The following is a 26,475-nucleotide window of genomic DNA, read 5'->3' as shown; positions in this document are numbered from 1 at the left end:
ATGGAAAGGTATTTGCAAAGGGATCAGATTTGCTTTTATAATACTCAGTTTAAATTGATACTGTTTGGAAATAATTGACTGGATATAATATATCCTGAGCAAACTGTACTAAATGGGAATTTGGGACTCTTGACATATGCTGGAGATGTGGCTTAGAGACAGAGGACACTAGTTTGTCTGCAGTGGGAATGTTCCAAAATCTTCTCCTTTTGGACCAACTTACAGCCTTCCCTCTTGGGAAACCTGTTCATCTTTTGTTAACCCTGTCAAAAATGTGTGGTTTCATCTATGGTGGGTAGTTTTTTATAACTGGAAAAATAACAAGGTTGCCGACTTACCATGATGGTGTTCAAGAGTTGGCTGCTTTCCCACATTGAAACTGAAGCTTCTATGTGAAATATGGAGCCACATCTGGAGGCTCAGAGCTGTTTTCACCCCATGAGACCATCCATTCCTCCTCACTATTAATTCTTTTCATGCATACTCTTAATTGGAGGTTGGATCAGACCTGAGGTCCATTTGAAACCAATCTCCAATAGACAATATAAATCCTGCATATTATGCATGACAAACCACTCCCAACTTCAGGTAAAATCTCCTCTGGGGTGTGTTTCATGCCAGGACTATTTCAGAGACAACTCAGTACAAGAAGTTGCCAAATTCAAGTTGCATTTCCCATCCATCATGTGCACTGTTTTTGCTGTTGCATCTGCTCTTTTGCCCTGTTGAATACCTGCCATATAGTAATAAAATCCTCCACTTATGCACTGTGTGTTAGTACAAACGAGGAGGGAAAAAATTAAAATACATGAATTGTATTTCCTTCCTTGAAAATTGACAGTGGAAGTAGGCCAGATCATCTCCATCCACCCTTGTCAATTTCCATATTGAGCGAAGCTTGTTCTATTGGACAGGGAGCTCCCTGTTTAGTTCATCAATAAGTGGGAACTTGTCAACATAACTGACATATAAGCTGCTGTATGTTGAGTGCTTTTGGTTTATTCCATTATGCAATGATACTTTTTGTACTCTTCGCGAGTGATATGTTGAGCTATACGAAGACTGCTGGAATCTTTAGTGGGTTTACGTTGTAATTGGAAGACCTTACAATAAATAGCCACAGCAGTTGAGTACTGAGAAATGGGCATATGGAGAAGATTCATTATTACAGTTGCCCATTATGACTTGTGCAGACTTTCCTTTTTTCAATTGATTAAAAGTTGAATTAAATATGTTGCAAAAGCATTGAATATGGGGTGGCTTGAAGTAAATATCAGAATTGTTTGTTTTCAATGAAGGAAATATTTCGATAAATGTCCCAGTAACCGGATTACGAATTTGGAGCAAAAATGTCAGGAATGTTGTTATTTCGATAAGTCTCTGAAATAATTCAGGTAATTAAAGTAACATTGATATACTTAGTCATCATTATAGCACCGACAGGAGTAAGGAGCTTGTGTGTGAAAATGAAGGTGCACACAGTCATGAACATCTTGTAATACAGCATAAAATGTCATTTAAAATATGAAGCCAGGCGTTTTAGCTGTTTAAATTTTATAATAAAGGTATATTTTTACTGAGTATTTATAACATCAGAATGAAAATGGGGCATTTTCTTCTCATCATTTTTGAGCAGACGTTACTTTGCATTTTATTGATTATTTGTTTAACTTGTTCACAGGACCCGAAAGAGCGACTTGGGTGTCTTTCGCAGACTGGATTTGCCGACATCCAGGCTCACACCTTTTTCCGCAGCATTGACTGGGATCTGGTGAGTAATGCATCTCTTTGACAAGCTGTCAGTCATTTGCTATTCATGATGGGCAGATGTGCTTGCAGACGCCAAGCCCTCCTTTTCAGAGATAATGAGATAGCGGATACCCTGTGGTGATGGAGCTGTTACTGTCATTTTATTCAACACCGAAAAACCACATTACTCTGAGGTAATTGGCTTGTGCAGGAGTAATGCTAATCTGGTCATAACCTGCGTGGTTGAGGATCATATCCTGCTTACTTTGGTGTGTAACCAGACAAATAATTGTAATACAGCTGTGAACTTGAATAGCTATGTCTGGAATTTTAAACTAGAACTGGATGTCTGGATCTTATCCCATAAAACTGGGTTTTGGATTAGTGAATGCTGGTGTTAGGCACGTACAATGCCAATGAGTAATTTTTCTTCTAAACTGACTTATTTATTGTTGAATAAACTCTTTGTATTGCACTCCGTATTAAGCTAATTTCCCACAAAGCCGCTCTTTTCGCCACAAAATCATTCATTTGAATAGGAGGCATTTTTCTGGTAAAGGCAAAATGTAGAAGAACGGGCAGCCCTAGTGGCATATAGAATTTGCACACTGCGCAGTTCTGTGTTGTTGGTTCTTCACATGGTGAGGTGGTCGTCTCAATGCAAGACCATTTGATGGAACAATGAGTTGGAGGTGTCAGGTGCTTCCTCACAGGGACAGTTCCAACATTTTCTGTTTATTATAGATATGAAGTGGTTCTTTTGAGATGGTGATTAACAAGTTACACAATATATCTGCTGAGGCAACGACTGTCTTCCAATTCTGAGATAGGGGTGCATGGGAAGTACATTTACACCTTTCAGACAGGGTTGTTTTAAGATCTTCAGGTTACAGTTAAAAAGGGGTTTCTATCTGTGTGATTTTTTTTTTTGTCCTTTCTGCTAATATAAACTCCACAGGGTTTAGCGTATTGCTGCTGTTGTAATGAATTTAACAGTTGGAGCAAGTGCTTGAGGAGAGGTGAATGACTTGATTAGAGACTAGTGTGCAGAGAATGTATTGCTGTTGTAAATTTATATTCATATTACAGATATTTTAGGGGAAGCGGAATGTTGTGACTTTCATTTAACAATCTGGCTGACAAAAGAGTTTAAAGGGACCAAGATGGCAACTACAGAAAATTATTTTTGTTACAGTGATCACTATTTTACGATTGTAACCAACAGCATATAATGATTTGGTAATCATTTGGCCTCTATGAATTAAAGTGACTCTTCTACCTTCTCCATCCCATCCCCAATGCAATTAATAACTCTATCCAAGTAGTTTTTTTTTTAAATTGGAAAACCTGGGTGAAGAGCCATAGCTCAAGGTTCAAAAGAGTAGGAGAGAAGATCAGATAAATCGAGAAGTAATGACTCGATGATGCCAAGCTTGGATTTTAAGTTTGTAGATTGCAGGAGGAAGATAAGAATGGCAGTTTTGAGGTCCTGGGAACGAATGAGTGAATAGGAAAGCAATGCAACAAATCTTCATTTTGACACAGTGAGGATACAGGAAACATGTAGGTGATTTACTTGGACCTTAGTAGGAAGATAGTATACAAATTCAGAGGAGCAATGGCTTATGAAGAAAGACCAGAAAGGTTGCAACTTGTCAAATGTCTCGATAACAGCTGTTGGATAATGAGAGCTTTCAAAGCCAATCTGCAAGAAGATCACTTTCCATTTAAAATGGTCTTTTTCTGAAAAATCTTTGAATTTTAATGCATGTTATTCCTGAAAGAGTATTTTCATCTTGATTCTTAATACATGAATGACTTGGTTTACATGACAAATTCTCAGTAGGGTATTTTCATTGCTGGCTAGCATGTTTCCTTCTGTAGAGCATGTGCGTATCAATCCATGTGTGCGGTTCCCTGCAATAGTACAGCAGCGGGAGGTGATTTGCAAAAACTAACTGCCATGACAACAAATAGATTGCCAGGGTATGAGCCATCTGAATAGAATCCATGTCTGCTTTACACTCCGGCACTTCTGACTTCATCTTGACTTGAAATCTACCCTTCAAGGGTGTTTGTTCAGTCTGGCCTACTTTTGGAAAGTGGAATTCAGTCTGGTCATACTGTGATTGGTAGGAAGAGTCTAATAGATGCTGAGTTCATTCTGGAACCCAACTGGTTGTGTAAATGAGGTACTGAATGTCCCAATCTGTCACAACATCACTTGAGGAACCTTTGTAGATGGTCTATTAGTATCGTATCAGAGTTTGCACGGCTTACTTTCCATTGAGCTGCTCAAGATTCTTCATTTTAGATTTTCTTTTGGGTTGACGCTATAAATAGGGAGAGAGTTATAATTCAACCTCTTAAATTATATTGTGTACTTGTTGAAATCTCTTGATAGATATAAAATGAGTATCTAAGTGTTCAATGCTAATGTGCAAGTAAAAGTATTCACCTATAGTTCTTATTGGTGAAAACTTTTTTGTAGGAAAGCTTTTTCCAAGTATATGATAAATGAAAGTGATTTGCATTGTGGTGTACTGATTACAGGAAATAGACTGTGTTCCTTCTAGAATCATGGAATCCTAGAAGCTTACAGCACAGAAGGAGGCCATTCTGTCCATTGTACCTTTGCAAGAGCAACCGTGCTTAGTCCCACATTCCAGCTTTTTGTCCATAACCCTGTAAGTTCCTCATCCTCAAGTACTTGTTCAACTCTCTTTTAAAATTATTTATGGAATCGGCTTCCACCACTTTTTCAGGTAGAGCGTTCCAGATCCCGACAACTCTGAGTGAAAAATATTCCTCCTGATCTCCCATTTAGATCTATTGCCAATGATTTTGAAACTATAACCTCTAATTATTGATCCATTCGCCAGAGGAAATAATTTTTCTCCATCTACTCTATCAAAACTTCTCCATCTTGAAAGCCTCCTATTAGGTCATCTCTTAACATTTTCTGTGCCAAGGAGAACAGTCCTAACTTTTCCAACCTCTCCTAACTGAAATCCCTCATCCCTGGTAAAATCCTGTACCTTTTCTAAGGCCTTTACATCTTTCCTGGTGTGGTGCTCAGAATTGTCCACAACCCGACCTGCGAGGGAACACCATCACAGCAGGTCGGGGATAAAAGTAGGAGCCAGCCACTGCAGGGATCAGCGCGAGCTGGTCTCAGAGTATGGCGGCTTCGAGGAGGGTGACTGGACTGACCTCACAAAAATCCAGGTCGCCGATTGGAGTGTGGGCGGGACCATCAGCGGGGTCGGGACCCAGGTGTAGGAGGAGAGGCGGTGAGCAGCGGATGAACGACGAGTTCGGGGCCCAGGAGTGGCGAGAGTTCGGGGCCCAGGAGTGGCGAGAATTCGGGGCCCAGGAGCGGCAGGGTCGTGGCCCAGGATGCGGTGTCGGAGTTGAGGAGCGAAGAGGTTGTGGCCCAGGAGCAGCGCAGCATATAACAACAACGGGGTCGGGGCCCAGGGATGGCGCAGCAGAACTTGGTCTCCAGTCGTCTCAGTTAATCCTTGCCACTGGTCCAAGGTCTTGCTCTGTCAAGCCCGTGTGGTGGCTGGTATGCAACGGCCACTCCACGTTAAAGAAATTCACCACAGGCATCTTCCACTCTTCAAGATGTAGCTCGGGACCTGGAATGTCAGGTCCCTCATTGAAACACCTGTGAACTCATCTTTTTTGGTGTGGTAGCAGGTCATCCTCAACACGAGGAACTGCCTAATACTATACTATACTAATACCACAACCCTCCAGCTGAGGCCTAACTAGTGAGTTATAAAGTTCGAGCATGATCTCTTTGCTTTTATATTCTAGTCCTCTATTTATAAACCCAAATATCCCATATGTTTTTTTAACCAGAGTATCAACTTGCTCGCCACCTTTAAGGATTTATACCTGGAATAATCTCAGTGGCTACACCAAAATTTGAGGCCGTGTTCTGTAAGGGTGCAGATTGCAGCTATTGTGGACTCGCAACCTATTATCAGACTACAAGTCTACATGGCAACAAAAATAGCCTGGAAAAGGTGGTCTTTTTGTTTGACCCCCTTATCTTTTGCTGTTGACCTTAATTTAATGCTTTAAAACTGTTCTGCAGCCATAGTTTTTGGCTTGTATAGGGAACACCTGGGATTTGATTTCCGTTAGGAGAATAAGGGAAGTGAAGACTTTGATTTTTAATTGGCGCCATCATGATTAACATAAGGAAATACAAGCCTTTGGAGCTTTTCACAGTTGCCTTGGAGTCCCTTTTGTTTCAGGCCATAGCTATCCCTTCGTTCTGTGGCATTTAGTTTATGCTCCGTGTTTTGTACAGGTACAACATCTGAAATCCGGAAACCTTTGGACTGGTTCCGTGACGGTTTTCGGGTTTTGCCGGATTTCGGACCTTGTTGTTGGCGCTCCTCATCGCCCACCAATTCCCTCCGCTCCTCATCGCCCACCGATTCCCTCCGCTCCTCGCCACCCACGGCCCCCCAGCGCTGCGTTTTTTATGCCCGCTGCCCGTTTCTTCGTCCCCCGCTGCCCGATGTCGCCATCTTGGCCACCTCAAAAATGTCCAGTTTTCGGACAATTCCGGCTTTGGGAATTCCTGATTTGGGATATTGTACCTATAATATGGCTTTATATTACATTTGAAGACAACGAAAAGTCAAGACTGTTTTTCTCTCACAGAGACAAGTTGATGTCCAGTGGTGTTGCTTATGGACAAATGGTTTATTAAAAAAACAATTTAGCAACATCAAAAAAGACAAAGATAAACAAAGGATTATTGAATTGAAGTCACACAAAGTATAATTAACTCTTGGCTGTACCAGTTTCCAGAATTTCATGTTGCCTGTTCTGCTCAGCTGCCTTATACCCATCCTTCCTGTCATTTAAAGACTTGAGTTGAGGTGAAAAAAATGTATTTCCTATATAATGTGACCAGCCTTGGGTGGAGTGGAAGGTGTAAAAATTAAGCTTTGTCCCACCAGACATCTTTACAACTTAATGTATAGACAATATTATTGCAGTCGACCATAGTCTTCATATTTTGTATGGCTAGAGCAGTGCCTGAGCACCAGACCTGGGGAGCAGAATTTAGGACATCATCGAGGACCAATACTGAGGATAAGAAATAATGGGAAGGCTTCGACTGCTAGGAGTAGGCAGAAAGTTGGGAAAGGCAGAAGCGAGTGATACTTTAGGCCCCGAGTGAGGAGGATGGGCCTAGAATCTGCCTGGGGGTAGGGAGGCTGGATCCAGAATTGCCTCAAGACTTGGGTAGTCTAGGTTATGAATTAGCGCAGTTGCAGGCTATTGACATGACTAGTAATACCATGTGGGTCCCACATACCAGTCAGCTTGCTCGACACTGTCTCAGAGATACTCATAACATTTCATTTTTTTTAAAACATAGATCCGACGAAAGGCATACCCATTACTCCACAGTACCTTACTAAATGGTGTGTAGAATGCATTGCATGTTGTTAGCACTTGGTAGGTAGTATAGAATTGTCAGAATTATGGCAATTTCATTGGCAGTGATATATACCCATCATCTGATTGGAGAATCATGTGATTGAGGAGCAGTGTTCCTAAAATATTAGTCTTTGTATTATTGTACCTATTCACTGTTAAGTAGTGGATAAGCCTATAAGATCTTTTGCACCTTAAGTAGGTTCCCACCTGATTTTAGCAGCAATCTGGTCGGGTGGAAGTCTGAGAAGTTTTATTTAAATAACTCTCCAGGCACACCGTCCGCTATCTGGCTCGCACATACCGTTCCCACCCCATCTCCCCTGTAAAAAATCAAGGCAATTGTACCTATAATCAAAATATTTTCATAACCAACGCCAGCAACTACATTGTGTTCGCCAATACTAATTAATACTATTTACACTATTATTTCCCACCTGTCTGAAATTGAAAATATTTTCATACAAATGCTACCCAGCAGATGTTAAAAATGCCACTCAAATATTTTAATTTCTCTTAAGCCACCTTCAGTTCATCAATCTTTCACAGAACAGAATTCCTGAATTCACATTGACATGCAGAACTTCAAGATGTTCCAATTTCACATCAGCCTGTCTGCCCCAGCAATCTTTGCTTTGATATTTCTGCTGCAACTGACTGTACTCAAAGTCCCCTTACCATCTCAATATCTCCCTGCCCCGCACATGCACACACAACACGCACACATCTAAGGAAGGGCGGTTGCAGAGGAGATTATGAAACAACTTCTTGATGAGAAGCACGCATGCTAGCACAACTGTAGCGTTTTTATTTAAAGATGCAGTACAAGCTTAATTTTTTTTCCAGCTATCTCCACATAAGCACATTTAGTATGTATTATAATAATTTACTCGTAATATCCCCTATGTTTGATGAAAAATATTAAACAAGAATATACCCAGAGGAGGTTGATCTATGAGTTAATTTGGCATGATAGCTACTTATGTTCTGCAGGGTCTTATTTATTTTTGCTGTAACTTGAGCAGGAAATCAGCTAATAAAGAATATGTTTTATTCATTATATTGGAAACCACTTAATTGATCTTTAAACTCCTAATTTAATCACTGGCAAATCAACACCATTTTCCTTTTACTTCCACTTTCAGTTGATTTTTTTTGTTGCATTACTAGATATAAAGACTAATTAATTAAAATATTAATGAAATCATTTATCGTATTGCTTGCTTTTCAGTAATTTTCACACCATCACGCCTGATGTCATACTTGATGAATGTTCGTTAACAATGAGGTTAATCCTATGAATATTCATAAGGTCCCGTGGAGTTAATTTCACATTAATCATCTTTTTGGCTGCTTTCAACAATAATACTACTGTATCAGCTTAGTAACAGATATTGGGTAAAGGGACCTTCTATTTATACAATATCTGTAGGAAACTATTTTTGTAAATTTTGTATTTCCTCCACTTCTCTAAAGGAGTTGACTCTTACTAGATATAATTCTATGAGTTCTAGCAGTCTTCTGGCACTTTCCCTTTCCTTCTCAAACCCAGTGACCCTAAGGTCAATTATGGTAACTAACTGATGCCCCAGCCGAGATAAGCTAATTCAGTGCAGATCAAGAATTGAATCTGTGGCATTCTAGTCTACGTGGCTTTGTGCTGCAATGGTCGATGCCTTTATCCACTAGGTCATTGAAGGGAACATAATATTTTAAAATGCATAATATTATTTCCCACAGCTCCCTAATGGCTCAGTGAGTTTTGGATGGAATAAATTGAGTTGTTATAGTTCAGCAAGTTTAAGCAGTAATCAGCTGAGCTGTTGACACCAGGAACATCCCAAATTCAATGCCAGTCTATACTATATCAGCCAGAGTGGCAGTAAGGATGCTGTAATTGGCCTCGGTGCCCCTTGGTTCGGGAGGGGCCAGTGTTCTGGCTCGTGATTGCCAACCATTGATCCTGCTGTGTGTTCAGCTATGATGCTCGCTTGCAGTCAAATAGCAAGCTGTCGAGGCTCACACATGAATAAAGGCCACTTAAGTGAGTTACTTGAGGGCAATTGGCACTTGTGGAAGTGTACCCCTGAAAGGAGTTGATGCCTTGGGAAATGAAGAAAATTGGCAAGACGTTAAGATTACTATTGTCATTTATTATTTTTAATGAATATCAGTGTGATCCTGATATATAGAAGTAAACAGCAAATGATAAGGAACAGTAATCTGTTTTTAACATTGTTTTAAGTATTGCACTAGATGCAATATGATCTTGGTATCGGAGTCTATTGATTTGTGTTATTGCCTTGCAGCACAATGCCAGACAACTGTATTGTACATTTAATTATGCTAATGCATAAAGATTACTGTAGATCCTGCCTACCACAGATGACTAAATCCTTGCACACTTGACTTTTAATTTTCAAAATAACAAACATAATTAACTTGTGCTTCTTAATCCTGTGTAATTAAAGACTTTTTCTGCAAGGTTTTTATCTAAAATTAATGCAAGCCAAGGTTGGTCAAAGAAAATGTCCCTTTTGCATGGAGCCCATGAAAGCTGTGAGCCAGCAATCTATGTCTTAAAGTAAAAAGAGCTGGGGAATAGAGGGGTTTAGGGAGCTTTAAAAACAGGGATGAGAATTTTTAAGTTGAAGTATTCATCATCATAGGCAGTTCCTCGAAATCGAGGAAGACTTGCTTCCATTCTAAAAGTGAGTTCTTAGGTGACTGTACAGTCCAATATGGGAATTATAGTCTCTGTCACAGGTGGGACAGACTGTCGTTGAAGGAAAGGGTGGGTGGGAAGACCGGTTTGCCGCACGCTCCTTCCACTGCCTACACTTGCTTTCTGCATGCTCTCAGCGATGAGACTCGAGGTGCACAGCATCCTTCCGATGCTTTTCCTCCACTTAGGGCGGTCTTTGGCCAGGGATTCCCAGGTTTCAGTGGGAATGTTGCATTTTATCAAGGAGGCTTTGAGGGTGTCCTTGAAACATTTCCTCTGCCCCTCTGGGGCTCGCTTGCTGTGTAGGAGATCCGAGTAGAGCGTTTGCTTTGGGAATCTTATGTCAGGTGTGCAAACAATGTGGCCCGCCCAACAGAGCTGGTCAAGTGTGGTCAGTGCTTTGATGCTGGGGATGTTGGCCTGATCGAGGACGCTAACATTGGTGCGTCTGTCCTCCCAGGGGATTTGCAGGATCTTGCGGAGACATCGTTGGTGGTATTTCTCCAGCGACTTGAGATGTCTACTCTATATGGTCCATGTCTCTGAGCCATACAGGAGGGGGGGGGTATCACTACAGCCCTGTAGACCATGAGCTTGGTGCCAGATTTGAGGGCCTGATCTTCGAACACTCTCTTCCTCAGGCGGCCGAAGGCTGCACTGGCGCACTGGAGGCGGTGTTGAACCTCCTCGTCGATGTCTGCCCTTGCTGATAATAGGCTCCTGAGGTATGGAAAGTGGTCCACGTTGTTCAGGGCCGTGCCATGGATCTTGATGACTGGGGGGCAGTGCTGTGTGGCAGGGTCAAGTTGGTGGAGGATCTTTGTCTTTGACCTCACAAAGACCTTTGACACTGTCAATCGCGAGGGACTTTGGAGCGTCCTCCTCGATTTTGGCTGCCTTCAAAAGTTTGTCGCCATCCTCCACCTGCTCCACGGCGACATGCAAGCCATGATCCTGACCAACGGATCCATCACAGACCCAATCCACGTCTGGACCTGGGTCAAGCAGGGCTGCGTCATCGCGCCAACCCTCTTCTCGATCTTCCTCACTGCAATGCTCCACCTCACACTCAACAAGCTCCCCACCGGAGTGGAGCTAAACTACAGAACCAGTGGGAACCTGTTCAACCTTTGTCGTCTCGAGGCCAAGTCCAAGACCGTTCCAAACTCTGTCGTTGAGCTACAGTATGCGGACGACACGTGCGTCTGCGCACATTCAGAGACTGAACTCCAAGTCATAGTCAACATCTTCACTGAGACGTACGAAAACATGGGCCTTACACTAAACATCCGAAAGAGAAAGGTCCTCCACCAACCTGAAGCATTAGGGGCATGGTAGCCAATGTAGGTTGGCAAGTGGGGATGCGTGAGCGGGACTGGATAGGATATGGCAGCAGAGTTTTGGATGAGTTGAAGTTTATGGAGGCTGGAAGGCTGATCAGGAGAGCATTAGAATAGTGGATCAGTCCTGCCTCGTGTACACACCATCTCTTTGAAACACATAATACAAATAAAAAAAAACATAACTGTAAAACTTGCTGTATTGACTCCCTCTAGCAAAAGAAACTTGCGTGCAGCAAACTCCCACAAACAGCAATGTGATAATGCCCAGACAATCTGTTTTTGTTATTTTGATTGAGGGATAAATATTGTCCAGGATAACTCCCGTGCTCTTCTTCGAAATAGTGCCATGGGATCTTTTACGAGAGGGCAGACAGGGCCTCGGTTTAACGTCTCATCTGAAAGACGGCACCTTTGACAGTGCAGTACTCAGCACCTGTGACAGAGACTGTAGATCCCGCATTGGTCTCAGCAGTCACCTTAGCACTCATCGTAGTGTGGAAGCAAGTCATCCTCGACTCCAGGGGACTGCCTAAGAAGATGATGTGTTCAAGTTCCTGAAGTGGGACTTGAACCTACAACCTTCTGACTCAGAGGCGAGTGTGCTACCCACTGAGCCACAGCTGACATGAATAATACAAAAGCAAAATACTACAGATGCTGGAAATCTGAAATAAAAACAGAAAATGTTGGAAATACTCAGCTGGTCAGACAGCATCTGTGGAGAGAGAAACAGAGTATAAAATTGGTACTCATAACCTTTATGCTAGACATAACGAGCAAAAAAAAATCAGTGCATAAGTTGCACACTCTGAGTTTTCAGGTTAATAAACCAGCATGAAAACCAATGTATTGGGCTTGAAAATATTGTGTGACCTGTTATCCTACAAAATCTTCTGCCTCAGCTTCCTGATGGATTACATCCAGGAGGTTTTGGAGAGAGGCATCTATGGAGATGAGGCACTTTCTCAAAGGGAAGGAGTGGAAATTGAAAAACAAGTCAACCTTCATTACTCTTGCATATCCTTAAAAGATCAATCCAGATTATCAGACAAACATACAAAATTAACTGGCCTGCCCCCACATGTTATAGTTAATCGCCTTCACGGCATTCTAGGCAATAAGATTACGTAATGGGAAAGGAATAGGAAAGTTTTCTTAACAGAATAAATGCTACCTGAGCCAAAGCTGGAAAATTATTTTTTTCTGATTCATGAATGCAATTATTGTATCTTATTTTTGCATGGCATTATACATTTTATAAATTTTCTGGCACCTGTGAATAGAGGGCCATATGCAGTTGGGAAAATGGTCAGGCAGAGGAAGTTAGCGTGCTGCGAGAGCATTAATTTTATCATCTTCATGCTTCCTCCAATTCTGAGACAATTCTAAGGACTATAATTTGGTTCACATTCATTTCCCCATCTGCAGGGGGTTCACAGACAATTTTCTACACGGTAGTTTAGTTTACAGAAAAGTCTAATTGCCTGCTTTGAGGGGAGCATGATGGAGACCTTTTTTTCTCCAAATTAGAACATTTCCTTTCAATAATTCTGGCAGAGTGGTTGAGTTGAATGACCCATTCCTTACAATTATGTTCTGTTCCAGAGGCCCAATTTTTATGTACAGGATTTGACTTTTTTTGATAGTCTCCACACCCATCAATTTTATTGTCAAAGTAGCAAAGCTGTGATTTCTTAATTTATCAGGAGTTCAAAGTCTTAATATGGTCAGAGATTAACTCCTTCATCACATATAATGCATGTGTGGCTTTGAATAAAATGCTTTTTGGATCTCATTAACATGTATTTTGGTTTAAAACTGCTGTTTTCACTTACGTGCAGTTAATTTAAAAACTTACTTGAGCTTACTGGATAACTGGATTGTGTAGTATGCTCGAAATCCCTTTTGACCACAAGGTTTCCGGTTTAATTCTTGGTTTGTGCTAAATTAGCGAACACCATCTGGGACAGTCGTTTGAGTACTTAAGTTGATGTCAGTACAGTTGGTGAGTCTAGGAAAATGAGCCAGTTTTCCAATTCCTGAAAGCTTTCTATTGGCTATTGGAATGTGTGCATGAGTGGAAATGATTGGACTCAGCTGTGGTCTGTCCATCCATTGTGTTCTACCCTAGGGCAGGTCCTAAGTCTCGACACTCGCACGTGATTCTTGAGCCACTTTTTAGGGAAGAGTAGCTGAGATGGTTTCCCAGTTGTGATATCTTCACAGATCACAGCACACACAGCTTCCTAACATGGCAGGCAGCTCTCTCGGAAGTCTCCGGAAATCTGCCTAGTTCTGTTTATTATTAACCCTGCACTTGCAGTACACAATACGTCCACATCCACAGTGTGGAGCTACAAACATTACAAGCTTACAGACATTACACTTCTCCCTCCTTAATGAAAACATAGAAACATAGAAAATAGGTGCAGGAGTAGGCCATTTGGCCCTTCAAGCCTGCACCGCCATTCAATGAGTTCATGGCTGAACATGCAACTTCAGTACCCCATTCCTGCTTTCTCGCCATACCCCTTGATCCCCCTAGTAGTAAAGACTACATCTAACTCCGTTTTGAATATATTTAGTGAATTGGCCTCAACAACTTTCTGTGGTAGAGAATTCCACAGGTTCACCACTCTCTGGGTGAAGAAGTTTCTCCTCATCTCGGTCCTAAATGGCTTACCCCTTATCCTTAGACTGTGACCCCTGGTTCTGGACTTCCCCAACATTAATAAGAACATAAGAATTAGGAACAGGAGTAGACCATCTAGCCCCTCGAGCCTACTTCGCCACCCAACAAGATCATGACTGATCTGGCCGTGGACTCAGATCCACTTACCCGCCTGCTCCCCATAACCCTTAATTCCCTTATTGGTTAAAAATCTATCTATCTGTGATTTGAATATATTCAATGAGCTAGCCTCAAATGCTTCCTTGGGCAGAGAATTCCACAGATTCACAACCCTCTGGGAGAAGAAATTCCTTCTCAACTCGGTTTTAAATTGGCTCCCCCGTATTTTGAGGCTGTGCCCCCTAGTTCTAGTCTCCCCGATCAGTGGAAACAACCTCTCTGCCTCTATCCTGTCTATCCCCTTCATTATTTTAAATGTTTCTATAAGATCACCCCTCATCCTTCTGAACTCCAACGAGTAAAGACCCAGTCTACTCAATCTATCATCATAAGGTAACCCCCTCATCTCCGGAATCAGCCTAGTGAATCTAAAAAATCCTAGAAGAAGCCATCATAACAAACATCATAGATAACTTTCATGTTTATACATAACACAGGATATAACCTTATTTTTTTTTCCATATTTACAAATTTAACTTTACCACTTGTTTTCTGTTTCGAAGAGGATACCTTTGCTCTCGAACAGAACCTTCCAAACATGGTCTCGAATCTAAACTCATTCGAGGCTCATCCTGAGGAACTTTTTCCTCCATGGAATTTCCTTGATTTTCATTTGAACTCACTCTAACTTCAGGCTCTTTGTTTTCCTGACTCGGACTCAGACTTTCATTCTGATTCTCTCCTGGATTTGTTTTCAGTACGTTGGATTGCTACTGGTGTATCAAAACTATCTGGTGAGTCAGAAATAATTGAATCATTCCCACCTTCAACTCCTTCCATGTCTGTAGGCAAAATATGATCAATATGAACAAACCTAACTTGTTCATTATCAAACATCTTTACCAAATATGTGCGAGGACCACATATCTTCACCACTCTTCCTGGTAACCACTTTAACCATTTATAGTGATGGTTCTTCACTTTCACCTTCTGGTTTAATTTCACACTTCTCTCTTTTACTCTACCTCTATCCTGATTCTCTTTCTGTCTTAATTGTGTCTCTTCTACGGACTGTGCCAAATTTGGCTTTAACAACGAGAATCTGGTTCGAGGCTGTCGTTTGAGAAACAACTCTGCTGGTGTTCTACCAGTAGTTATATAAGGAGTATTTTGATATATAATCAAAAAATTAGCCAATTTGTGATCCAGTGACAACTGTCGTTTCCTTGGATTTGGATCTAACATTTGTTTTATAAGGGCACGTTTTACAATTTGTATAGTACGCTCTGCTGCACCATTCGAAGCAGGATGGTATGGTGGAACCTTGGTATGTTTCACACCATTTTTGCTCGCGAATTGTGCAAATTCTTTTGAACGAAATTGTGGTCCATTATCCGAAACAATTTCTTCAGGGAGGCCAAATGCAGAAAATAATTTTTGTAAAATGTCCAATGTTTTACTTGTTGTTATTTTCCACATTAGAAACATCTCAACCCACTTCGAATGGCTATCAATTACAATGAACAATTGTTGTCCTTCTAACTCAGCAAAATCAATATGTAGCCTTTGCCACACCCTGGGAGGCCATTTCCATGGCTGTAATGATACTGGTGGTGGTTGCTTGCTTACCGAATGACATGTCGTACACTGACTCACGATGTACTCTGTATCTTTATCAAGACCTGGCCACCATAAATAACTGCGTGCAAAACTCATGGTCAAGCACATTCCCAGGTGCTGGTCATGGAAGTCTCCTAATAATTTGGACCTGAATTTATTTGGTATAACCACTCTTGCACCCCACATGATACAGTCTTTATCGACTGATAATTGATTCCTACGAATGAAGAATGGATGTGTATATTTGTCTGTTACCTGGTTTGGCCATCCATTTGCAATATACTCATGCACCTTTGACATCACTGGGTCACGTTTGGTTGCTCTACCAATCTCTTCAGCTGTGACTGGCAGTTCATCAATGTATGAAAAATAAAACACTTCTTCCCTATCGGGTGCAACTTGTGATGGGGAAGGCAATCTAGACATTGCATCAGCATTACTGTGATCAGCTGATCGTCTGTATTCAATATCATATGTATATGCTGACAAAATCAAAGCCCATCTCTGCATTCGGGCTGCAGCTAATGTTGGAACTGGGGACTTTGGATGGAGGATTGCTGTTAGGGGCTTATGGTCCATAACGATGGTAAACTTATGACCATACAAGTATTTGTGAAACTTCTTGACCCCAAAAATTAATGCCAAAGCTTCCCTTTCAATTTGCGCATAATTACTCTCACTGACAATGAGAGTGCGTGAAGCAAAAGCAATTGGTCTCTTCTTCCCACTACTTAATACATGAGAGATTACTGCCCCAACTCCATACGGAGAGGCATCACATGCTAGCTTAATCTCCTTAGATATGTCATAGTGAACTAACATGGTACTCTCTACCAATTTGCTTTTACACTCCTTGAATGCTGTATCGCATTCTTTTGACCACTTCCAATGGACCTGTTTTTTCAAAAGTTCATTCAGTGGATGTAATTCTGTAGCCAAATTTGGTAGGAACTTCCCATAATAGTTCAAAAGACCCAAGAATGAACGAAGTTCAGTGACATTCCTGGGAGTGGGTGCATTTCTAATTGCATCCAATTTTTCCATGGTTGTATGTAAACCATCTTTATCTACTCTGTACCTTAAGTACTCCACTGAGTTTTTAGATAACTCACACTTACAAGCAGACAGTTGTTCTCTGTGCTTCTCTAGCTGTTTGAGGACTTCATTCAATATGTTATTATGAATTTGCCTATTTGGTGCTGAAATTAGTATGTCATCCACATAACATACTACCCCTTCAATACCTTGCAAAATCTGGTTCATCACCCCTTGGAATATGGCAGGGGTGGAAGGCATCCAAACGGTAGCCTATTAAATTGATATAGGCCTAGATGAGTATTTATAGTCAAACATGACTTGGACTCCTCATCTAGTTCAAGCTGTAAGTAGGCATTCGTAAGATCCAGTTTTGAGAAGATCGACCACCTGTCAGTGTTGTGAACAAATCTTCTATATTTGGCAATGTATTGGGGACATTACCCTCTAGAACCTGGTTTATGGTTACTTTATAATCACCACACAATCTTACCTTACCATCGGACTTAGGTACAACAACAATGGGTGTAGCCCAATTACATCGATCTATCTTACAAATAATGTTCTCAGTCGCTGGTCTTTTGAGTTCTTGCTCAACTTTCTCCTTGAGTGCATATGGTGGCTTGTAATAAACCGATCTAGTGTCCTTCTGTACCCTGACACTCGCCTTGAAGCCTTGGATCGGATTGCCGGATTCGTAGAACACCTTCGGATACTGCTTGATAACCTCATCCGTTGATGAAAATCTCGCTTCCACACAGAAAATCTTACTCCAATCCAGTTTCAGTGAGCTCAGCCAATTTCTTCCTAGTAAGGCAGACTTGTCTCCTTTCACTACTATTAGAGGCAAGTTCTGAAATTGATCTTTATATTTCACCGGTACAGTGATACGACCTACCACAGGAATTTTCTCTCCCGAGTAGCCTCGCAGCTCTATCATGGATTTTTCCAGTTGAAAATCACGCAATTTGTCGCGGTATAGTGACTCCGGTACTGCACTCATGGATGCACCGTGTCAATTTCCATTGGTATCTTGAATCCCGCAACATCTATGTGGATTTTGATGCTTTCCGAATCGCTGTCCGTTAACCTCGTGCTCCTGATGACGTGTAACTCTAACATCTCCTCGTCTTGTTGTTGCTCTTTCTTGCTATGTATTCTCTTGGGATTTCTACTCATAGCTTTGAACGTTGGACTCATAGCTTTAAAAGCTGGTTTACCCTTCAGTCGGCATGCCTTCGCAAGATGCCCAGTCTTCCTGCAGAAGAAACACTCTGCCTTCACGTATGGACAACTTTGAGCAATGTGTTGTCCCTGGCACCAATAGCACGGCTTCGACGCTCTGTTAGAATTTCTAGTTTCTGAGACTTTGGGCCCCCACCGTCTTTTACTTTGAACCTGCAGGTGATTTACCTCGGTTGACTGACGACCGTAATCATTATTTAATTCTCGGGAATATTATTTGGCCATGCCCATCGACCTCGCTGTCTGACAAGCAATCTCAAAAGTCGAGTCATCCGTCGTCAATAACTTCCTTCTGATCGCATTATTTTTCACCCCACAAACAAAACGATCCCGTAATGCTCGGTTTTGAAAGTTTCCAAAATTACAGTGCATCGATAGCTTTTTTAATGCTACGATGTAATCACTGATACTTTTATCAGCCTTTTGATTCCGGATCCCAAAACAATAGCTTTCAGCAATTTCTAACTGTTTGGGGTTGTAGTGCTGCTCCAGCTTTGTTAAAATCTCTTTAAGCATTGTGTCCTTTGGCTTGTCAGGCACAAGCAGATTTACAAGTGTTTCGTATAATGCCGGACCTGCCTCCGATAAGAAGATCGCTTTCTTATGTTCCAACACAGCCCGATTCTGGACTGCATTGTCTGGAACTTCGATTATGTTATTTGCAATGAAATACAATTCTAGCCGATCCACATACGCTTTAAAATGTTCCCAGTCGTGTCTATATGTAATGTCCCAATACACCTGCCATTTTAATTTCTAGCTGTTCACACCGTGTGCTGTATTTTACCTCTGATTTTGTAGCTTTTTTTCAAAGACAGAAACTTCCAAAGTCTTCTGTCGGCTGACTGAATCCTTCACCAACAAAATTTCAGCTTTAAATCATCCGAAAAATTCCATCTCAGTCGCCAAATGTGATAGCTTCACAGAACACAGCACCTAACATGGCAGGCAGCTATCTCGGAAGTCTCCAGAAATCTGCCTAATTCTGTTTATTATTAACCCTGCACTTGCAGTACACAATACTTCCACATCCACAGTGTGGAGCTACAAACATTACAAGCTTACAGACATTACACCAGTGCCTTCCTCAAGGTTTGTATCTTTGGCGTTCCTTCTCCCAGGTGGGCTGCAACCAAAGCTAAAGAGCCCCATCGACCCTTTATGATGGGTGGGGCCCCACTCATCGAACAAGTACCTCCGATTGACATCAATCTAGTTTTCAGAGCTGGCATTCTAATCTCCACTCACTGGGGCTATCTGGAGTGGAACATTCAGCGGTGGGAATGTTACCACTAAACGAAAGGCTCACTCCTCTCAGATGTGGTGTCACTGCTATTAAATAGCATGTTGTTCTAGCCTCCATGTGGAGAATGGTCACTTAGTGATGTACAAGAGGGTTGCTGATGCTCATGCAACTGTATTCCATCATGAGTAAGCATCTTCAGGAGAAGAAGGGAGCATATTGGGGAGATTGTACTAATGACAGTGTGTGACAGTGAATGAGAACGAGTACCTATGTGGAAGAGATAAATTATGTCTACTGGTTCCTTGTATAGTGTATAACTAAGTCAGAGAGATCAGGAAGGTCCAAGATTCAATCATTGCCCTGTGTTGAGCTAGCTGATATAATTCAGCATGGCAGTAGTCTAGGGACGTTACATATGGCCTTTGTGCTGTGGAGTTTGGGGGGAGGGAAATTGGATAGGGTTCCTGTCTCTGATCACCATCTTGCTGGAAATGCTTGTGTTCGGATGTCATCATGAGAACAGGATGGGCTTAAGTAGTGATGCCCTCATTAGTCAAAGAGCCTGCAAACGCATTAATAATGGCCACTTGGACACCTAATGTCCTGTATCCTAATATCATTGAGGAGAGGAGCGGAGGAAATATATTTATTTGAAAAATGGCCAAAAACAGCTATTGAGCCTCGACTTCAGCAATTATCTTCGCTAGACCCATTTATTGAGAACACGTCCATTCACAGGAAATTGACATGTTATTCTTCATATGGGTAACAGTCATACTTGGAATTTTGGGCACCCTTTAAATTTCTTTTATATTTTGTTACTACAACACTGACCTGTTAAATGACCCTGATTTTAAAATTAATAAAAAGAATATTTTAAAATATACTTGTCTTTTTTTAATTTAAAAATCCTTCAGTCATAGTATTGCATAAATAGAGCACTACATGGTTTACTGTGGAGCAAAATGCTTATTCCACTCTTGAGAAAGACATTCACAACTTGGTCTTCGACACTCTAGGATAATCATGGTATGCCATAGCTACCAGCTGCCTATTCTCTTGTCTCCTGCTGGGCAAGATTATTGCAAGCAAAGCAAAAAGAATTATACAGAGTCTGTCAGAGTGAGTAATAAAGCAAAGGCTTTTAAATTAGTCTATTAGAAATGGGTTATTAAAACCAATTAATATTACAGTCAGAAAATTACTGTATTATATTTCTTACATTTTAAATACTTTGAGTTCTAAATGATACTTTGGTTGGAATGGGCCTCCAGAAGGATTGAATGCACTCTATTAATCTGTTTAAAACATACCTTTTTAATCTTTCCAACTTGCCTTCAGATACCTAACCAGTCAAATGTTTCTGGTTCAGAGATTTCATATGAAGCCTGCAAAAATGACTCCTAATGTAGCACATTATTTGGTGAATTGCACTAGGATTTACAAAGAGGCTAATTTCTATATATTTTTACTGTATTTATTGTGCTAACAATGTGGGCTTCATGTTTGTTCAGCAGGACAAGACAGTGCTCCAGTATAGGGACCACACTTTGTCTGCACAACACACCTTGCATTCCCACTCCCAGTCTTCATTCAGTTGTATTTATGTATTTATTTATTTTCCTGCCTGCGAATGAATATGAACACATCAATCACAACAACTTGTATTTATATAGTGCCTTTAACATAGTAAAACCTCCTTAGGGGCTTCATAGGAGTGTTATAAGACAAAGAGTGGAAGATGCCTGTGCATGAGTTCTTTTAACATGGGGTGGCCATTGTACACCGGCTACCACATGGGCTTAGCTGTGCAAGGTCTTGATCCAGTGGCAAGGGGGTCCAAGACGACTGGAGACCAGGCCGAACTTCATGTTTCGGATGGCCCCAAAAGTTCGTCACCATCCTCCGCCTGCTCCACGGCGACATGCAGGCCATGATCCTTGCCAACGGATCCATTAGAGACCCAATCCACTTCCGGACCAGGGTCAAACAGGACTGCGTCATCGCCCCAACCCTCTTCTCAATCTTCCTTGCTGCCATGCTCCACCTCACAGTCGACAAGCTCCCCACTGGAGTGGAACTAAACTAGAGAACCAGTGGGAACCTGTTCAACCTTCACCATTTCCAGGCCAGGTCCAAGACCACCAACCTCTGTCGTCGAGCTACAGTACGCGGTCTATGCCTGCGTCTGCGCACATACAGAGGCTGAACTCCAGAACATAGTCAACGTATTTACTGAGGCGTACGAAAGCTAAACATCAGCAAGACAAAGGTGCTCCACCAGCCTGTCCCCCAGTCATCAAGATCCACAGCTCGGCCCTGGACAACATGAAGCACTTTCCATATCTCGGGAGCCTCCTATCAACAAGAGTAGGCATTGACGACAAGATCCAACACCGCCTCCAATGCAACCTTCGGCCACCTGAGGAAAAGAGTGTTTGAAGACCTAGCCCTCAAAACTGCCACCAAGCTCATGGTCTACAGGGCTGTAGTAATACCCGCCCTCCTGTATGGCTCAGAAACATAGACCATGTAAAGTAGACACCTCAAGTCGCTGGAGAAATACCACCAACGATGTCTCCGCAAGATCCTACAAATCCCCTGGGAAGACAGACGCACCAACATTAGCGTCCTCGACCAGGCCAACATCCCCAGCATTGAAGCACTGACCACACGATCAGCTCTGCTGGGCAGGCCACATAGTTCGCATGCCAGACACGAAACTCCCAAAGCAAGCGCTCTATTTGGAACTCCTTCACGGCAAACGAGCCAGAGATGGGCAGCGGAAATGTTACAAGGATACCCTTAAAACCTCCCTGATGAAGTGCAACATTCCCACTGATGCCTGGGAGACCCTGGCCAAAGACCGCCTTAAATGGAGGAAGCGCATCCGGGAGAGTGCTGAGCATCTCGAGTCTCGTCGCCGAGAGCGTGCAGAAATCAAGCGCAGGCAATGGAAAGAGCGTGCCGCAAACCAGTCCCACCCACCCTTCCCTCAACGACTATCTGCCCCACCTATGACAGAGACTGTAGTTCTCGTATTGGACTGCACAGCCATCTAAGGACTCATGTTAAGAGTGGAAGCAAGTCTTCCTCGATTCCAAGTGACTGCCTATGATGATGATAAGACAAAACAAAATGTTTTTACCACCGAGCTACATAAGAAGAAATTACGGCAGATGACCAAAAGCTTGGTCAAAGAGGTTGGTTTTAAGGAGTGTCTTAAAGGAAGATAGAAAGGTTTAGGGAGGGAGTTCCAGAGCTTAGGGCAGGGGCCAGTTGAAGGCCCCCCCCCCCCCACTTGATGGTTGAACAGTTAAAATCAGGGATGTTCAAGAGGGCAGAATTTGAGGAGCTCAGATATTGGCTGGGGGGTGGGGAGAGAAAGAGTTGTGAGACTGAATGAGATTACAGAGATAGAGAGAGGCGAGGCCATGGAGGGAAATAGGTTCTGCCCATCCACTCTATCCAGGCCCCTCATAATTTTATACACCTCAATAAGGTCTCCTCTCAGCCTCCTCTGTTCCAAAGAAAACAAACCCAGCCTATCCAATCTTTCCTCATAGCTAAAATTCTCCAGTCCAGACAACGTCCTCATGAATCTCCTCTGTCCCCTCTCTAGTGCAATCACATCTTGTAATGTGGTGACCAGAACTGCACGCAGCATTCTAGCTGTGGCCTAATTAGTGCTGTGCTGTACATATATGTTATCCTATGTAATCTTTTAAAAACAAATTAAATCAGTTTTCAAAAACCCGCCCTTTAAAAGGAAATCAAAATCTTTCTAACTCATCATAGCTAGCAAAAACCATTTCTGAGATTGATAGAGTTTTGTTAGGCAAGGGTATTAAGGGTTACAGAACCAAGGTGGGTAAATGGAATTAAAACACAGATCAGTCATGATCACATTGAATGGCTGAACCGGCTTCAGGGATTGAATGGCCTACTCCTGTACCTATGTTCCTATTTTTCCAATGCAAAAGTGATTCAGACTAAATGACAAATCTCCATGTACAAAAAAAAATCTGGTGTGTCAAACGTCAACAGAAAACCAGGAAGTCTTTTTTTATTGAGAAAACAAGGTGAGTGCAGGCACAATCAAGGTTGAAAAGGATAAGAACATAAGAATTAGGAACAGGAGTAGGCCATCTAGCCCCTCGAACCTGCTCCGCCATTCAATAAGATCATGGCTGATCTGGCCGTGGACTCAGCTCCACTTACCCGCCCTCTCCCCGTAACCCTTAATTCCCTTATTGGTTAAAAATCTATCTATCTGTGACTTGAATACATTCAATGAGCTAGCCTCAACTGCTTCCTTGGGCAGAGAATTCCACAGATTCACAACCCTTTGGGAGAAGAAATTCCTTCTCAACTCGGTTTTAAATTGGCTCCCCCGTATTTTGAGGCTGTGCCCCCTAGTTCTAGTCTCCCCGACCAGTGGAAACAACCTTTCTGCCTCTATCTTGTCTATCCCTTTCATGATTTTAAATGTTTCTCTAAGATCACCCCTCATCCTTCTGAACTCCAACGAGTAAAGACCCAGTCTACTCAATCTATCATCATAAGGTAACCCCCTCATCTCCGGAATCAACCTCGTGAATCGTCTCTGTACCCCCTCCAAAGCCAGTATATCCTTCCTTAAGTAAGGTGACCAAAACTGCACGCAGTACTCCAGGTGCGGCCTTACCAATACCCTATATAGTTGCAGCAGGACCTCCCTGCTTTTATACTCCATCCCTCTCGCAATGAAGGCCAACATTCCATTCACCTTCCTGATTACCTGCTGCACCTGCAAACTAACTTTTTGGGATTCATGCACAAGGACCCCCAGGTCCCTCTGCACCTCAGCATGTTGTAATTTCTCCCCATTCAAATAATATTCCCTTTTACTGTTTTTTTTCCCAAGGTGGATGACCTCACACTTTCCGACATTGTATTCCATCTGCCAAACCTTAGCCCATTCGCTTAACATATCTAAATCTCTTTGCAGCCTCTCTGTGTCCTCTACACAACCCGCTTTCCCACTAATCTTTGTGTCATCTGCAAATTTTGTTACACTACACTCTGTCCCCTCTTCCAGGTCATCTATATATATTGTAAACAGTTGTGGTCCCAGCACCGATCCCTGTGGCACACCACTAACCACCGATTTCCAACCCGAAAAGGACCCATTTAGCCCGACTCTCTGCTTTCTGTTCGCCAGCCAATTCTCTATCCATGCTAATACATTTCCTCTGACTCCGCGTACCTCTATCGTCTGCAATAACCTTTTGTGTGGCACCTTATCGAATGCCTTTTGGAAATGTAAATACACCACATCCATCGGTACACCTCTATCCACCATGCTCGTTATATCCTCAAAGAATTCCAGTAAATTAGTTAAACATGATTTCCCCTTCATGAATCCATGCTGCGTCTGCTTGATTGCACTATTCCTATCTCGATGTCCCGCTATTTCTTCCTTAATGATAGTTTCAAGCATTTTCCCCACTACAGATGTTAAACTAACTGGCCTATAGTTACCTGCCTTTTGCCTGCCCCCTTTTTTAAGCAGAGGCATTACATTAGCTGCTTTCCAATCCGATGGTACCTCCCCAGAGTCCAGAGAATTTTGGTAGATTAAAACGGATGACAAAGGTGTTGAGGTAAATCGAAGAGTGGGATTGTGAGCATCTGTATCGAAAGCTTGAAGTTTGTAGGAGGAAAGAAAGATTGAGGGTGATGAGGAGTTCCACAGGTTTGAAATCCTGGAAAAGAATGAGTTGGAGTAGCAGAGTGTCTTGGATTGTCTTGATTTTTACCTTGAAGATGTAAAAAGGAGAAGTGCGTTGGATTTAGAGCTTACAAGGAACAAGAGAGAAAAGGAGTACTAATCATCACTGTTAGGATAGAAAAAGACAAGAACGCAAAAAGCAAAAAACTGCAGATACTGGAAATCTGAAACAAAACCAGAAATTGCTGGAAACACTTAGCAGATCAGTCTGTATCTATGAAGGGAACAGATGAGTTAACGTTTCTAGAGCAGTGCGATTGCTCTCACTTGGTTCCCCTCTTGCATATTCAATCCTAGCTGGACCATCTTTAGCAGTGGTTTCTCTTCCCACCTTTATACCATTCCCTCTGGAGTCCCTCGAGGATCAATCCTTGGCCCCCTTATCTTCCTCATCTACACACTGCCTCTTGGCAACATCATTCGTAAATATAGGGTCATCTTCCACATATATGCTGACCACATCCAGCTCTATCTCCATCACTTCTCACAACCCCTCCACTGCCTCTGTATTGTCAGATGACTTGTCCAACATCCAGTCTTGGATGAGCCACAATTTCCTCCGGCTTAATGTTGGTATGATCAAAGCCATTGTTTTTGGCTCCCACCACAAGTCCATTTCCCTCCCCAGCCACGTCTCAGCCTGAACCAGACCATTTGCAAACTTGGCATTCTATTTGACCCGAATTGAGTTTCCGACCCAATATCTTCTCCATCACAAAGACCATCTACTTTCACCTCTAATATTACCTGCCTCTGCCCCTACCCTAGCCGATCTGCTGAAATCTACCAAGCTTTTTGCCACCTCCAGCCTCAACTATACCATTCTCCACCCTTCATAAACTTTAGCTCATCTAAAGTTCTGCTGTCTCTATCTTATCATGCACCAAGTCCCACCCACCCATCACTGTTATCCCTGCTGATGCACATTGGCTCCAATGTGCCCCGTAAATTTTGGGGGGCCACGCGGCCCATTCAAAAGTCCGCGCGTGCGTTGTTTCCAATTTAAAATACAGATCACTGGCTCCACAGGACAGGACATTGATTGGCTCCCACTCCCCCAGTGTCTCAAATTAAAAATTCTCATTCTTGTACTTAAATCCTTTCATGGCCTCACCCCTCCCTATCTCTAGCCTCTTTCAGCCCTACATCTCTTTCCCGCACCTCCCCATCGCCCCCGAACTCTCTGTTCCTCTGACTCTGTCTGCTTTTCCATCGCTTCCCCATTTGAACTCACAATTGGCAGCCATGCCTTCAGCCAGCTTAGCGCCATGCTCTACAACTGCTGCCTTAAACCCACCACAGTTCCACCTTCCTCTCCTCCTTTAACTCACTCCTTAAAACCCATCTCTTCAACCAAGATTTTAGTCAACCCTCCTAATATCTCCTCTGCATCCATTTTTCTCTTCCATCTCTGTGAAACACTTTGGGTCATTTCTTCTACATTAAAAGTGCAATATAAATGCAAGCTTTTTCAGC

The 26,475-nt window shown here is 42.3% G+C and overlaps 1 protein-coding gene across 2 annotated transcripts in view; it reads left to right on the top strand.

The window, feature by feature from the left end:
• prkcz (protein kinase C, zeta) overlaps positions 1 to 26,475 on the top strand; it is a 608,260-nt gene that overhangs the window by 475,329 nt on the left and 106,456 nt on the right. For both annotated transcript variants that reach the window (XM_070860461.1, XM_070860462.1), the window contains one exon: positions 1,682 to 1,771. In XM_070860461.1, the coding sequence (XP_070716562.1) occupies positions 1,682 to 1,771 (90 nt within the window). The remainder of the gene's footprint in view (positions 1 to 1,681; positions 1,772 to 26,475) is intronic.

The sequence above is a fragment of the Pristiophorus japonicus genome, chromosome 18, assembly GCF_044704955.1.
Source record: "Pristiophorus japonicus isolate sPriJap1 chromosome 18, sPriJap1.hap1, whole genome shotgun sequence".
In the NCBI taxonomy this organism is placed as follows: domain Eukaryota; kingdom Metazoa; phylum Chordata; class Chondrichthyes; family Pristiophoridae; genus Pristiophorus; species Pristiophorus japonicus.
This window is presented reverse-complemented; position numbering and strand designations above follow the sequence as displayed.